The following is a 16204-nucleotide window of genomic DNA, read 5'->3' as shown; positions in this document are numbered from 1 at the left end:
TTCCTCGTCAGGAAGCAGACGCTCTCGCGGGCGCCTCCTGTTTCCCTGCGTCGTTCCTCCGTCCGCCCCTGACATCCATCGCTTGGGCGGTAACTGAGAGCGGAGGGCGGGAGCACGGGGGGGGGGGGGTTGGGGGTGGACGCGCTGGTGGCGGCCTGCGTCTGTTGCCACAGTGGGGATGGGACGGAGAGGCGGGTGACTCGCCAGCACAGAAGGACTGACAGAACGACAGCTACCCAGTACGGCTGGGTGACGCGCGGCTCTGTCCCTCTCACAGCCGCACAAACAGGCCCTCACACACGCGTGCACGCTCGTGCGCAAAACGAGCAGACGTGCGCACATTCACACGCTCGAACATACATGACGCGTGGGGTTTGCATGTGATAGGCAGTCAGCAGGCGTTTGACTGTCTTTGTATTTTTTTTCCCTTGAGTCCTCGGGCAAAACAAAAATGTGTATGTGTATTTCCTCTTTCAAGACAGTGACAGTTTCTGTGTTTTTTTCCCCTGCCTCTCTCTCTCTCCTTTCGCAGTTCGCGCTCCCTCTCTTTCTCGTCCTCCCCCCCACCTCTCTAAATTAGTTCCAGAGCATGTGCGTTTCATAATCGTGTCTCTCTCCCTCTCTCTCTCCCTTCCTCCCCCTCTCTCTCTCTCAGGCTGCGCCTTCCTCACCTACTGTGCCAGGGAGTCGGCCCTGAAAGCCCAGAGCGCACTTCACGAGCAGAAGACCTTGCCAGGGGTAGGTTTACAAAAAAGCACACACACACACGCCCCCTCCCTCCTCCCCCCTACCCCTCGCTCTTTCTCTCTCTCCCTCTCTCATATTCCCTCTCTCCCTCTCCGTCTTGCCACTGCGGAGCTATCCCCTGGCAGAGGGCAACCACACCAGGAGTAAGAACAGCAGGGCTGTCCTATAAATAGTGTGTGTGGTGTGGGTGTGCGTGCGTATGTGTGGGTGCGTGTGGATGGGGAGTGGGGGTCTTTTATGTGCTGTGTGAGTCTGTGTGCTGGCATGCATGTGTGCACATGTATGACAGGTTAGCCCCTCCCCATCCATCTGACCCCTGAGTTAGATCTGAGAGACCACCTGAATCGTCTGTGTTTAATATTCATTACCCTCCCCTATAGGTTCTGTGGATGTGACTCTTTGTAAGTCTTTTTTCTTTTTTCGCGCTGCTTGGTTTTGTACAGTTTTGTTCTCCTCAGGCTTTCCCTATTTTAATGACGACAGTCACCATGGTGACTGGGAGGCATTTTATAAGACTGATTATGACATCACAGTTATAGAGCAGTAGCGGTGGAGGAAGTGTTCTAATTATGGGGTGCTTTTTGCTCAGAAGTGAACGGCCAATGAAAACGATATAAAGTTTAAGCCTCGTGAATCTGTGAATTAAAATTATGTTATAAAAGAGCATTCCAAATGAAATGTAGGGTTAGCAGTGTCAGAGGGTACTTTTTGATTCATTTTCTCAGTAGTAAGACAAAGGGAATGGATCTTTCCGCTCTCCAAATAATTTTAATTGAAGTCACAGTGAATCACCATCATTCGATAAAGGATGCTAATTAGCAATCAGCCTAATGACACTAAATTCAGTGATGATGGTCTGGATGTTAATGAGCTATATGTTTAGACAAACAGGTATAATTTCACCGGACAGATCTTAATAGGGAGCAAACCTTTCACCACACAGTCTCTGAGAGCCTTTGATATCAGAACAGTGTTCAGAGAGGTGATTCTGAAAGCCAAGCAAATGAGTTCATTACTGATTAAGTGGAACTTGGCAAAAGAGATGAGAAACTGCATAAAAAAACTTTTTTATCTGGTGGAGAATCCGAAACGCTTTCAGAAGTGGGGTTTTTTTTTTCCCTGAACCACTTTCAGAAAGTCTCTCTCCGCTTCACTGGGCGTCTTGATGTTTGAAGAAAGTTTTTTTTTTTTTTCCTCTTTTTTTGAAAGTTAAATCAAGAACGTCTACCCCTTCCAAGCTAACGCTGAAACCAGAGAGTCTGTCTGTGGCTAAGATAGCAGTGGGGCAATGCTGGGACGAAGGAGGACTGTCAAGGGTACATTGGATTACCAGCGCCCTTTGCAAAAGTTCACTCAGAGAGCTACGAGGTCCACTAGCCTGGGCGTAGTATCGACTGGGTAGACTTCTGTACTTCTGGACCTTTCCAGGAGATCTGATTTTCAGCTTGTGAAAGTACACAAGATTGATGATCGTGGACCAAAAATTATTTGTCGCCGTGTTCTCATCGATTTGTTCAACTCAACTCCTGTAGCAGCTTGGTTTCCTGTTCAGTGGCTCGGTGCGCACGCCTCCCCGAAGTCCGTCTCCAGATGACATCACTTTGTCTTGATCACGCTGTCTCTCTTTTCATGACTGATAAAGTCTTGCAAAAGGTTGTAGGGGTTCACTCACTGGAACCCGGAGAAAGTGCCTGTTTGTCCATCCTGCCACCCTGACTGTGCCAAGAACGATCAGGGCGGCATAGTATGCTACACTATGACACCCACTGATAAATTTTGTTTGAATAGCGCCAAAGGCCGTGCTTTGAAAACATAAAATCCAGGGAAATCGCCTTGATTGGATGCAGGAAGCATTTATAATGTGTCCTGTAAAGGCCACTGACTCGGTTTAAACTTGATACGTCTAACTAATCACTTTCCCTGGGGTTCTGAAATACTTATTGACTTTTTTCCAGGAAATACAAAGTTAATTGTAAATACCAATATATATATATTGGTATTTACATGACACACATATATATATATATATATATGTATAGATATATATATATATGTGTGTGTGTGTGTGTGTGTAGCAAATGATCACTTTAAGATAAGGCTGGCTGAGGCTGGCTTGGAGAACAGCTCCGGCTGCCCTTTAAACAGCATGCCCCCTGGACATTGCGGCTGTGCACTCCGTGCTGCTTGGTACATGGTATTAATTATAACTTTGCCAGGTTCAGACTCTCGCGGCAGCGTGATGCATCTGAAAGGTTTATTGATTCTGGCAGGGCGCCCGCTTAGTAGGAGGGGGCTGGGGGGGAATGGGGCGGGGGGGGGGCGGGGGGTGCGCAGCCCACCCGTGCTTGTGAGGTGCACCCGACCGCCTGCATCGAGATTCAGAGGCGTAATCCCGAGAAGGAAAAGAGGTTGATAGGGTGACAGAGGACCGTGAGGCAACAATCATTAGGAGATAAGGTTAGCCGGTAATGTATGGCGTCCAGGAAAAATTGGTTATGCGAGAAGACGGCGCCCGCGGCCTTCCTCCCCGCGGCGTACAGTAATGCAAGCCCCCGCGTCGGCGAGTCAGGCGCTGCGGGGAGCCAGCCGCTGCCTCTCCTGCCGGGCCCGCCGACCGAAATCCCTTTCTGTCCGACTGCGGCAGAGGAATGATTCGGTGCACATGTGCACCACCGTGATACACGCCTCTAATGGGAAGGCTGTAATGGAACAAATGGCTCCAACACAACCCCCCCCCGAAATACTCTTCCTCACAACATTAATGTGAAGGCATGACAGCAGTTAGGAGGGCAAGTTGGTGAGCAGGGGAGAAGTGTATGGGGGGGGCGGGGAGTGGCAGTCAGTAGGCAAAAGGGTGCTACAGTCAAGTGATGCGGTAGGACATTATGGCATGTTCAGACGGCCACAGTGTGTAATGAATCTGCCCCAGAGGACACCAGCTGTTTATACGCTCAGGCTCAAGCATGCAAACATATACACATGCATGCATACACACATGTACACACACGCAAACATAAGCAGTCATGTGCAAACATACACACATGCGAATATAAACACATACAGTACACACTCACAAATACACTCTTAAACACAGCGTGCCTCTGCATTAACAGAAGGTCAGAATGTGACAACGTACACACTCTACGCAAACCTGCTCACACATTTAGTTCTGGACTAAGAGCAGCTAGGGAGACTGGGGAAGGACAGACAACAGGCGATGGGAGATGGAAAGAGAGAAAAGAGAGGAGGAGAGGACACGGAGAGAAGGGGGTGGGCGGCCGACGCGGGCCGGCGGGTCTCCGCGTCCCAGCCGTCCCCGGGACATCTCGGACGGGTGTTTTTTTGCGGTGGCCGATCGCCTAAGATAATGCACAGCCCCGGGAAAAAAAAATCCATGCTATCGATTGACTCAGCAACCCACTTTCATGGCAGACTTTTCAATAACTCGCTGCAGTGGTCAATACCGCTGATCGCTTCCCACAGAGAGCAGGGGGCGGGCGGCACCGTGCGTGCCGCACGAGCTCCGCCGTGGCAGCCACGTCTCCAGCGGAGACCGAGGGAGGAGGACGTTGTTATGGTAGCAAAGAGTGGTGGGGAGACTAGCACTTGCGGTAGCAAAGTGTCTGGTATCAGTTGTTACTGTTCCTGTTCCAATACAGGCCAGGCTTTAGATGCTACCTCTAGTGGATGACCCAAGGCAAAGGGTAGCTAATGATAGCTACTGATTAATGTTGCCATCGCAGATATAGCACGCAGCATGCCAAGTGCACTAACAGAGCGGTGGTGCTTGCACCGTGCAACGCATAATAGCGTCGAAAAGTTATATAAGGAACATGCTACTGGGATACCTAACTCGGACGGAAACGCGGTTTTTGGCCGTGGTTTCCTGTTTGTTGAAGGGGGCGTTCTCCACTAATCTCATTCAGACCCTCAGCAGCAACAGCTTGGTAGCCAGCAGCAGCGGACATGATAAAAAAAAAACCAAAAGGCAGGAGCAGCGGGCAGCAGCGACTTGGGCAGCTTTTAATAATTGATGGCCACGCCGGCCTCAGATTGGGCAGTAATTGCATTACAGGTCACTTCTCAATAGCAATTTGCGAAAGTTGTGGTGATGTGTGCTGGGCGGCGATCGATAGGCGCTGTCCGGGGTGCTGAATTCTTACACGCTTCTCCGCTGCACGCCGGCTCCCAGCCTCAGCGGCGTGGCCGGCGATGTTCCGCCCACGTTTCCGCGGACAGCGAGCCGTCGTTAACGCCGCTGCGGTGACAGGATTATAACTTTAACGCAACGTATCATCATCTGATTTTCCGCATTCCAGTTTCAGTGGAATTTTTTTGTTTGTTTGTTTTTTTTCTCGGCTCACATTTAACAATAGCTAATCATATTATCATTTAACGGTTTGAGCGAAAAGGGAGAATTATTTGTTTTGTTTGATTTAGTATTCACAATGGCAAGAAGATGAAGAGTTTCACAAAAAGAGATGCCATGAATCACATTTTTAAATGCTGTGAAGTAATTATAATGAGATTTTGTTATTTTAGAACTAGATAAGGCCAATCAGCTGCACTTGTTTGTGATAGGTCTATTTACACAGAGTTTACAAAAATGAGGAGAACTGAGAGATGATTGACAGCCACCTATTTGCTCCCATACAATCAATGTGAGTTTTTCTAAGGCAGACAACAGTTGGTTGCCGAGTGTGTGGCACATTACCAGAGATAAGGGACGCTCTCAAAGATGGATTTCAAAGGAGAGAGGACAGTGCTTTCAGCAAAAAAGGGCAGAGCTGTTTTCTCTCAAACTATTAGCAGTTTTCCTTATGAAATTATGAATTATGATTTGTATGCATGTCTGATTAGAGCCTCAGATTAATTTTAACTTTGGTGGAAAAAGTCAATAACTATTTAAGCATGAACCCTGGAGAAAGCATCAAGCACACACCAGTAAAACTCATCTTAGAAGGCAGATTTACACACTGTCTGTAAATCCTAGCAAACACTTTCCCAGAGTTTCATTTTCTTGTACCACATCCCTAGGTTCGTTTTAACAGTTATCACGTATAATAATGAGTGCAGTGCTGGACTAGCCTTGCATACTATCCAGGGCATTTGTATGAAGCTGTTTCCAACCACAGAAATGAGGGCAAGCTCTGACCCTATGAGCCTGGCCCCACGCATGGTTAACTTATTATGGTTACTCTGTTCATTTGGACAGACATTTAAAAGTAAGTAGACAAAGAACACACATGCTACTTTTTACCCATAAACTATCCACGTTAGTACAAATTGCTGCATATGTCCAAGCACTGTCATTTGTTGTGTTCAACAAGCCGCAGTTTAAAAATGTTCATTACGCTTTTTTTTCTCGACAGCGGCTGCTCATTAGGCTGCGTTAGAATTATACCGTTTTCCGCATCTGTCTGCTTCACTGATTGTAATAGGCCGGAGGTCTCCTGTGGTTCATTTAAACTCAAATGGTCATTTCCTTGTCTGGGCCTGCACTGGCCTGTGTCAGCACTCCTGGATTGTTTAAGGGGATAGTCCATCTACTGTACGCGGACTGCCGTGTCTATTAAACACATAAGCAGTTTTAATTCACGCACACCCTCCAAACCCCCCGCAAACCCCAAAGGTTTCCTTCACCTTTCTCTCGGTGTCTCCTACACCCCACCTCCTATATGCAGTGCCTTCTCTCCCCTCTCTCTCCCCCTCTCTCTCTTTCTCTCCCCCTCTCTCTCTTTCTCTCTGTCACAATCGCTGTGTCATCCCTCCCGCTCTCCCTTCCTGTTTCTGAGTCCACAGTGGCAGGCAGGGGAGAGGGGGAGAGGAGAGCGGAGGAGACAGTGGATTTTGCATGCTCTAAATACAGCCAGTACGTGCTGGATGGTGTCATCGAGGGAAGGAGATAGAGAGAGGGGTTCACAGAGTTTGTTACAGAGTGGTATTTTTTTGGAGGGAGGGCGGGGACAGTCCTATTAGCTGTGACTGCAATAGGAGAAGCATGGCAGTTGGGGAGAAAGGGGGAGAGGGTGTCCAGTGATGTCCAGCCATGCCTTGGGTTTTCTATTTTTTTTTTTTTTGGACTGCCCTCTTGCTCTGTCTCCCTCTCTCCATTTCCCCATTTGTCTATTCTTCTCTTTCGTTCAAACACACTACATTTCTCGCTGTTTTTTTTTTTTTTTTTTTGCAGACTGTGCGTCATGTCACATAAGTTTTGTTGGCATGGCGTGCTTTGAGGATTGCTAAATGAATACCAGTGACAGACATAAAGACATACTGTACATACATTCAGACAATAACAAAATGTCATTGAGTAAGTCAGTAAAGACTGGAAGCTATATCAACATAGACATAGCTTAAAAACAATATTTTATTAATTCTTTTTCTTTTAACTTCTCTCTTTAGGAAAGAATAGGAAAAATTTCCTATTTTTTGTTGTTTGCTTTTGTACAAGTACCATGTCCATCACAGTTCTTTAGTGCTTAGGATCCCTCTTGTTGATAATTTGGCCACCACTATGAAATGTCCCACTCTGCAGTGCTGGAACAGGCTCAGAATGTCCTCTTTTCCACACAGCCAGATCTCTCTTTGCTGAGCTATGTTGGTGTGGGTCTGTCTGTGCTAATCTTTCAGTGCCAGCCTGTCAGTGCTGAGCTGTCTGTGTTGTTCTGTCAGCGCTGAGCTGTGTGTTTGTCTATCAGTGCTGACCTATTCATGCTAATCTCTGTTTGTTATTCTGTCTGTGCTGAGCTGTGTGTTGGTCCGTCAGTGCCGATCTGTCTGCGTTGTTCTGTCAGTGCCGATCTGTCTGCGTTGGTCTGTCTGTGCTGGCTTATCCATGCTGTGCTGTCTGGGCTGCCAGGCTGTGCTCAATGAGCCCGTACTATGCCTTGCTAAGGTCTGTTTCTGTTATGGTTGGCCGTTCAGACAGGCAGTGTTAGAGTGAGTGTTTGTGTGTAAATGAGTGTGTTTGTCTGTCTGTGTGTGTGTGTCTGTGTGTGTGTCTGTGTGTGTGTGTGTGCATGTGTGTGTGTGTGTGCGTGTGTGTATGTGTGTATGTATGTATGTGTGTGTGTGTGTGTGTGCGCGTGTGTGTGTGTGCGCGTGTGTGCGTATGTGTGTGTGCGTGTGTGTGCGTGTGTGTGTGTGTGTGTGTGCGCTCCTTTATCATGTGTTCTTGCCTGTGTGTGCATTTGCGTTTCTGTGAGTGACACACGGTGATTCTGGCTGTGTTACAGTGTCCTGAACTCTCCTGTCAGAGCGGTTCTGTCCCCAGGACATCAGTGTACGACAATGCCACCAGCCTGGCAGAGGACAACATTTTGTGCGCATTTCTCTCTTAGCGTTTTTTCCCTGCTGTAGCTACAGCTTCACATCCCCTCTCCCTCTTCTCCTACCTCGCTCCTAGTTTCATGCTTCTCTTATACTCTCTATTCGTCTCCTCTTTTTCCCTCTCTTTTTTGTCTTCCTCAGTTATTTTTCACTTTCTCTGCATCTCTCACCCTGGGTCAGTCTTTTTCTTCAATCCTTTTCTTCCCTCTCTTCCTTATTCCCTCTCTCATACCCCTCTCTCCCTCTCTATTATTCTAATACTTCCTTCCACCTTCTCTTTTTCTTTCTCTCTTTGTTATCTCTCTCTTTCCCTCTCACCCTCTTTCTCTTTCCCCCCTTTTTCACTCCTGTTCTGCTCTTTTCCTCTGTTTCTCTTTCACCCCCTCTCTCCATTCAATTCAGTTCAATTCAGTCCATACAAAGTACATGTTGCCAAAGCAACGAACAAAAAAAAAAAACATGGAGCAAGAAATAAACCAGTGCTAAAAAAAAACAATTACGGTAATGTGTAATAATAACAGTAATAATAATCATAACCATAACAATTTTATGCCATCCTCTGTCTCCCCACTTAATCACTTTCCTCTCTTTTCCACTCCCTTCCTCTGTCACTCCCCCCCTTTCTCTCTCTTCTTTTCTCTCTCTCCACCCCCCCCCCTCTCTCCCCCACCCCCTCCTCCCTGGTGAGCCCAGTCACACTTTTCTCTGTGTCACCTTTCCACATGGAGGAGCAATCGGTCTGACAGAGTTCCCTCTCCTCTCCTCTCGGCTCTCAGATCCGACGGGACTCTCTCTGTCTGAGTCGAGTACGCTACAAAACTGTCACACGGCTTTAGCCCTCTCCTCCCTCCTCTCTCTCTTTGTTGTCTTTCTGCCTGCGTACTTGACAAAGCGTTGCTGCGCGTTGGGGGTACCTGCTTATTGCGGCTGCAGTTTTTTAAAATGAGTCCCGTTCTCTGTCGTCCAACTTTGTTTTTTTACAGGGCACTTTCTCTGAGAGAAAATCAGCGCTTGACTTTCCTGCAGTTTCAGAATTTAGCATACACATCTAATTGGAGCCTCATGTCAATTTCCGTCTCTCTGTCAAAAGACAATAAGTGTTTGAAAACCAAGGGTTTGGTTGGGCAGACTGAGCTGGCCAGGTGAATAACACTCAAAGTGTCTGCTGAATGTCAGCTGTGTCCAGCCGAATGCTTTTCTGTGGGTTTACCGATAACAGTTCAAGGTGCCCGATAATGATGCGAAATATGTGAGTGTGCCCAAATGACATGCTGTCACGACGGAAACAGAGCAATTAGAAAATGAGAATCAGATGATGATGCTGCACTGTATGAGTGCCAGCTGTAGTCTGCAACTCTCCGTCCAAACATACAGTTGGAGTATTGCTTGTGTCTAACAGTTTGTTTGATTGAAGGTGTCATGCATGTGACTCAAAAGGCGTGAGAATCCTGCTAAATGAGGCATATACCAAGCTCTTCCAGAGTGTTAGCTTATCCACACAGGAAGCTGTTGGTGGGTCATACATTCTCGTTCATCGAGCTGGATTCCCTGGTGCGCACTAGGCCTGTTACAATAATGTCACCCAGTCGGTCCCCAGCCCTACGAGGGCTTGATTAAATGGTTATAGTCAGTGATTTTGCGAGGGTTGTTGGGGCACAATGACCTGTCACCATTGACCCCGGAAGAGGTCGGGTTTCAAACCAAGGTGCAGCCTCTTCCACACAGTCACAACCATCTGTTCAGAGGAGCCCAGAATACATCCAACTAAGACACTTACAAAACTTTGGCAGGACTTGGCACTTGGTGCTGCATACTTTATGAATCAATGTCACACCATGAGAGAGGAAGAAAATGATTACGTTGCAAATGGGGGGAGGGGGGGGCACTGAGAGAAAAAAAATCACTTTGATGGATTGAGCCCTAGTGGGACAACCTTGTAGTGTTTTTGGACAGGAACCCAACTCTGTGATCCTTTGTTATTTTGATGATTATTTTTTTGTCATCTCTACAAGAGCTCGCTGCGAAGATGCACCAGGACAGATAGCTAATGATACAGTTTGGAGAAACTAATTACTACAAGTGATTAAAAAGAGAGACTTCGTCCTACCCCCACCGCGGCATCGGGGGGCTTCTAATTGCCTTGCCAAGTAAATGATGGCCAAAGATGCATGGTTTCGTCGCGCCTAATGGAGTCTACTGTGCAGCGGCAAAGAGATATGAGTCGGTGGCGAACCGGGGAGAGAGGGAGCTTCAGCACGCAGATGGTACAGGCTGTTCACAGCGAGCGGCCTGTTGTTTCTTTTGCGTTAAGGGCATCTGCAAAATTACGCAGATAGATGAATTCCCCGGGCCGCAAATTGAATCTCACCACCGGAAAGGACCGAGCGCTTGCAGCCGGCTCTCCCGGAGCGGTCGCAGATCACGCTGGAGGTCGCGGAGAGAAGGAACTGCGTCCTTTTAATGTTGCGACGCCGATGCTGTTCGGCTGCGGGTTTAGAGCCGTGACTCCCCCCCTACCCCCACCCCGACTCCAACCGCACCCCTCGAAACCGTAAGCGCGAATGACAAAACCGGGCATGTAATTCCGCTGCGCATCACCTCGCTCCAAAGAGAACGCCTGGTCAGCAGCAGGTTTCCCTTTGGTTATTTAGAATTAGCAGCTGTGTCCCTCTCACAAGGGATTCAGTCACTGTCCATGTTGACAAATTCATTTGAACTTAGCCAAGGCTCGCCGCCCCCCCCCCCGTCCCCACCACCACCCCCCAAACCCCTTCCCCCCAGGCTGACCCAGCTCCCCCTCCCACCCCTCCCCCATTTCCCAGCAGGCTGTTCTCTCCTCTGTGATCTGGCGGCCAGCAGTCCTCTCCACGGAGCTGAGCGCCACTGAAATCACAGAGGAGAAACAATAAAACATCCACAGTTGCTGAATGGCCCGGCTCTCCTCCCAGCCATGATTGCTCCAGAGTCGTAAAAAAGACCCTCCAGTTTCTCAGAGCCCCTCCAGCCCTGAGCTCCGGTCCTCAGGGAGGGTCTAAGCCCCTCTCTGAACAGCGGTTTGCTCTGTTTGGATCAGCATTTAGAGTATGCAGACCCATTAGTGGCGCATCCCACTGAGTGCTCCCAACGGGCTATATTAAATGCGAGGATCTGCATACACAAGCTAACAGTGACACAAATCTTCAAAGGGTCATTCTCTGTCCCTTTACTGAAGGTATTCCCAATATGGGCAGCCGTGTGCACACACACACATTCACAACCACGCGCACGCACACACACACACACACACACACACACGCACGCGCACACACAGACACACACACAAAGCTTGCCTCGTTTCAGTCAGGTCACCTCACCTGTCCTGCGGCACTCTTTGTTGCCGGGCCTCTCTCTGTCAGCTCGTTCTGGGCCCACGCCACGTCTGGCCGACCCACGGCTGCGAGTTCATTAGCCCGATCGCGCCGGCTCTTTGAAAGGGGCTCCGCGTGTGTGCGCCAGGGCCCTTTCTGATAGCAAGCAGCCAGCTGAGCGGCGTGATGACAGATTGGCCGGTGAACGCTCCTCTGAAGTCTCCCCCAAGTTAGCTTGCCGACTTTTTTTTTTTTTCCTCCCCCCCCTCTTCTCTTCATCTCGTTACATCAGGACTTTAGGGCTCCTTTCATTAAAGTTTAACACTACAACTCTCTGTGAAGCTGGTTTTGATGAATTAAACAAGCTCTGCTATTCTGCACATTCTCTCTGTCTCTCTCCTCTGCCCCTCTCTCCGTCTCTCATTCTCCCTCGCTCTCTTACTCCCTCTCTCTCCCCTCTCTGCAAGGGTCCTGAAATCTGTTCTTTTGTTCTTTTTTTTCAGAGGCTCGCGCCTCATCCCAGTTGTGTTGACCGTGAGAATATTTTCCAACACTTTTAACAGGAGCCGAGCTGTCCTGATTACAGATTTTCCTAGATGTTGAATATTGTAGTTGACTCGGTGAAGCTATTGTCTTTCTACTCAGTGAATGTTTATGGGGTGTTTTGTGAAGCTGTAATGCCCATCAAATGACAACTAAGAGAAATGTGCATGTGCTGAGTGGAAAAATGTACATCTGAGTGTGTGGGTTTGTTTTTGTGAGTCCGTTCAGACGTGTGTGTGTGTGGCAGTGGTTGGAGAACAAGAACAAGCAAGGGGTGAGGGGGGGGACATTGTGCACCAACTTTCAGCACACTGGTGGGACAGCAATTACACCCCTCCCCCATGTACACACTCTCTCTCTCACATACACACACACACACACACAACCACACACACTCCCTAACGCATGCAGCGGTCTGATCCGTCCCAGGTTGCACCAGCTGCAGCGGGCGCTCAAACAAATTGGCCCGATGATGTGAAAAAGATGGAAATGTCGTCTTCCCGCCATCAATCCAGCCCCCGTGTACGGCGGAGGGCCGGGGAGAAATGGATCTGCCAGATCCGCCGGAGCCCGCAGTCAGAATCAGCCGACTGGCAGGAAATAACCCTCCCACCGCGCAGCCCGCGCGACGCCGCAGCTGCTCGAAAAAAAACCTGGGGAAGGCACAGACTGCTGCGTGGTGAGAGCTCCATCACTGACACCCTCCTGTCAACATTACGCCTGAGTCTGTCACAGGTTTTATGCTCCCTGCGACCGATTGGTTTGTCACTAAAAATGAGCGCAACACGTTGGTTATTACGCCGCACGTGCGCCGTTTTGGGTTGTGCTTGTGTCTGGGTGGAGGCAACACGCAGTGACAGTCAGGAGTAAAGAGTCTTTTGTCCGTGTTTAATACAGCCAACAGTTTGCCCTTAAACTTGAGTAATGAAGTTAACTTCCACTGACACGACGGTATGAGCTTTGGCGGTCACAGACCTTAATGAAAAATGCTGCGTAAGAAACGAGCGTGCGATGAAACCCGATACTCGAAGGAAAGAGAGCGTTGTGCTTACGTTGAAGATTTAAGATTAGAAGCAACTCTCCTGCAATGAACATAGTATGGAAAACTAAATGAGGCACATTTAGCGATGGCCTTCCTCTCCAAAGCAAAGTAGGCTATCTTTAAAAAAGAAGGAAGCCCACTGTGGCCTACTAATTGTGACCTCTAAGAATTTATTGCACTCAGATTTCAATTACACCGTCATGCAATTAACATTCCCCCACATCACCACTCTTGGAGCAAATACCTGAAAACAGCGCCAGCCATTTTTTTATTATCATGATTATTACATCTATTAGGTAGAAATCTGGATATTTGCGTTTTTGCTGTTTCTCACCATTGTTATTTCATGCATGGGTACTCACTGCTTGTTTTGTTTTACCCCCGCTATGATGTTGGCAGAGCATATCACTATACTTTGTTCAATGACTTTAAAGGCACTTTAAACACTTGGCATACATTGATTGATTCCTCCATTCATCATTCTGCCAACGCCTGGCAAAAGCGAGCCTCTCATGGCAAGTTAAGTACAGTCATGAGGTACGGCTAAAACTCGCAAAAAAATGGCCACTCTCTCAGTGGGGTGTTGCTGTGACCTCTGAAATTCTGGGGTAGCCCTCAAGGGCAAATAAGAATAACCCAACTCACGCATAGAGTAGTGGCCGCAAACTGCCATGCCACATCTATTGTGGTGACATTACGACCGAGCGGTATTCAATCAAACTCAAACTGACTAAGTTTTTTTTTTTGCACAAACAAATTGGAATACAGCATAATCACATACTAATCTTTCCCTGGGTTGTTCAAGTAGTTCAGTTCCACAGTTCACTTTCTGGAGGTGAACCATGCAGGTAAAAATCTGTACACTGTTGCTTTTTTTGAAAAGATTACAGAAGCAGACTTATCTCAGTAGGACAGGGGCTAAGCATTGACAGGCCAGTTGGTATTAATAGAAGGATTTAGGAGGTGTCCTGTGAAGATTGGCATCTAATGCACAGACATGCACACATTGATCACATCATTTTGTATTAATTGATTTAGCCAACTCTGTAAACAAATTCAAAGGATCAGGGGAAAATAAGATTTCACCACATCTAGCAAGTGCCACCAAAAACTCATTTAAAAAATATATTACCAGGAGACCAAACTTCTGTCTAACCCTGTAGAAGTCAGCGAAACGACATTTAAAAACTTGCCCTGGAAATGAGACAATAAATCTTAACAGAGGAGGGAGGGTAAATAAGAAAGAAAGAAGGATGGATAAAGAAAAATGGCTGTCAAATGAATTCCTGCCAAGAAACTGTACAGAGCAGCTCACTGCATATGGCGACCAGTGATTAACTGGGTGCGACACTTTTATCCTTCCCCCCTGTCCACAGGAAATGTATGCAAGGTGATTGTGTGTTTTTTTCTGATTATTATTATTATTCCTTTTTTTTTGGAGAGGATGCATATTTTTTAATACCTGGGTGCAATCTGCCCAGCGTCCGTGTCTGTCTCATCTATCAGGTGGCTGTAATGGAATGATTACCAGGAAATGCAGATCCATCATGTTAATTTGAAGGCAGGGCTTTTGTTGGGAGTTTTTTTTTTTTCCCCGAGCATGACTGATTTCCAGCCTAGACACGGGGGCTGCAGAGGTAGCGTGTAGGCTGAGAGATTAACGACAGTGGCCTGATGGGAAGTGTGTGTGTGTGTGTGTGTGTGTACGTGTGTGTGTGTGTGTGTGTGTGTGTGTGTGTGTGGGTATGAGTCTGTACACACCTGAGCATATGTGTGTAGGTCTCTGGGTACATGCTCTCCAGCACATGCTTGATTTTGTGATATATTGTAGGTGGTACTGTAGTCTTCCATCCTTTTTCTGTAACTGCATGATCTTTGTAGGGGGGGGGCTGCAGTGAGTCAATCCAGACAGGTGCAGGGTGTGAGCCAGGGCCACAGCCTTGATAAGACAGCATCGCAGGAAACACACACACACACCTGTAAGGCAACGCCACTACCCGCTGCATCACTGTACCGCCCAGATCTCCAGTCCACACTGCTATATTGTTTTGCCCAGGTACGGCTCATGGATTCACAGTATTTCTGTAGCAGTGTGGAGCAAGTAATGGATTTTTAACCGGTGTGTCATCGTTTCCTGCTACCCATCAATTCGTACTACCAGATAAGCTGTGTGCGCTAATACCCTTAGAGTCAGTTGTGACAGTTGCAAACTTTATGTGAATATTTAGCCATATTATGTTACTCAGTATTGAAATACATTATATTGTAAAGAGCTCTGCTACTGTAAATTGCTGTGGTACTAAATTTTGATGACTCAGCAAAACAAAGACATTTTGTGTTTACTTCTTAGTCACCTTCAGCAAGGACCCAGCTGTGACACGCTGACCCATCAGTAATGGTCAGTCTAGACTCACCAAAGATACCTAGAGGTGTTTAGCTCATTATGTGTGGTGATCAATCAATTGTGCCTTGCTGGTTTTGAAAATGCATTGAAATCACAAATCTCTGTTGTTGCTAACAGTAATCTTGCTCCTACGGTCAAACTGAGTACTTAGATATGGTGATTTCATTGTGCCCAATTAACATAGAATGTTCACTAGAACCATGAATAAGGAATGAACTCAGAATGGTCTGATGTGTACTCTGTGGATCAGGCCTTGCAAATTTAATTTTTCTCTGCTTTATAACTTACAATATGTTCATAAATAATTGATAGAGTTGTATTAACCTGATGAAAACCGCTATGTACTAATTACATGTAATTAACAAATGGGAGCTTGTTCCAATATTTCAGAGCTTTATAGATGCATAATTATGTGTTATTAAATTAGTTTATTATTCACAACTGTAAATCATGTTAATTGGGTATCTCTGCTGCGATTCTTTCTCTTAGGGTTTATTGGTATCAGTCATTTTATTGCAATCATGTACATCATTTTGTTATACTCTGACTGTGCCTGACATTGTTGTAAGTTTAAATGCTGGAATACATGAGATATGTTGGTAGGTCAAATGTGGCTGGCGTCTTTTCCTCAGCGAAAGAAATATTTTGATACTCTCCATCGAGATCACACATAAATCCCATTACAGAGAATGAAACATTTCCTTTGTCAAGGCGGTCTTAAAAAATACAATCCAACAAAAAATGTCCTACAATCGGCAGTTCCGCGTGAGGAAAGCCATCTAATTTGGA

General features: G+C 47.1%; 1 protein-coding gene across 17 annotated transcripts in view; it reads left to right on the top strand.

Annotated features, from left to right (window-relative positions):
- celf4 (CUGBP, Elav-like family member 4) overlaps positions 1 to 16204 on the top strand; it is an 84943-nt gene that overhangs the window by 22634 nt on the left and 46105 nt on the right. For all 17 annotated transcript variants that reach the window (XM_036530171.1, XM_036530168.1, XM_036530170.1 and 14 more), the window contains exon 2: positions 656 to 738. In XM_036530171.1, the coding sequence (XP_036386064.1) occupies positions 656 to 738 (83 nt within the window). The remainder of the gene's footprint in view (positions 1 to 655; positions 739 to 16204) is intronic.

The sequence above is a fragment of the Megalops cyprinoides genome, chromosome 5 (genome assembly GCF_013368585.1).
Source record: "Megalops cyprinoides isolate fMegCyp1 chromosome 5, fMegCyp1.pri, whole genome shotgun sequence".
Classification (NCBI taxonomy): domain Eukaryota; kingdom Metazoa; phylum Chordata; class Actinopteri; order Elopiformes; family Megalopidae; genus Megalops; species Megalops cyprinoides.
Note: the sequence above shows the minus strand (reverse complement) of the source record. Positions and strands in the feature narration are given on the sequence as shown.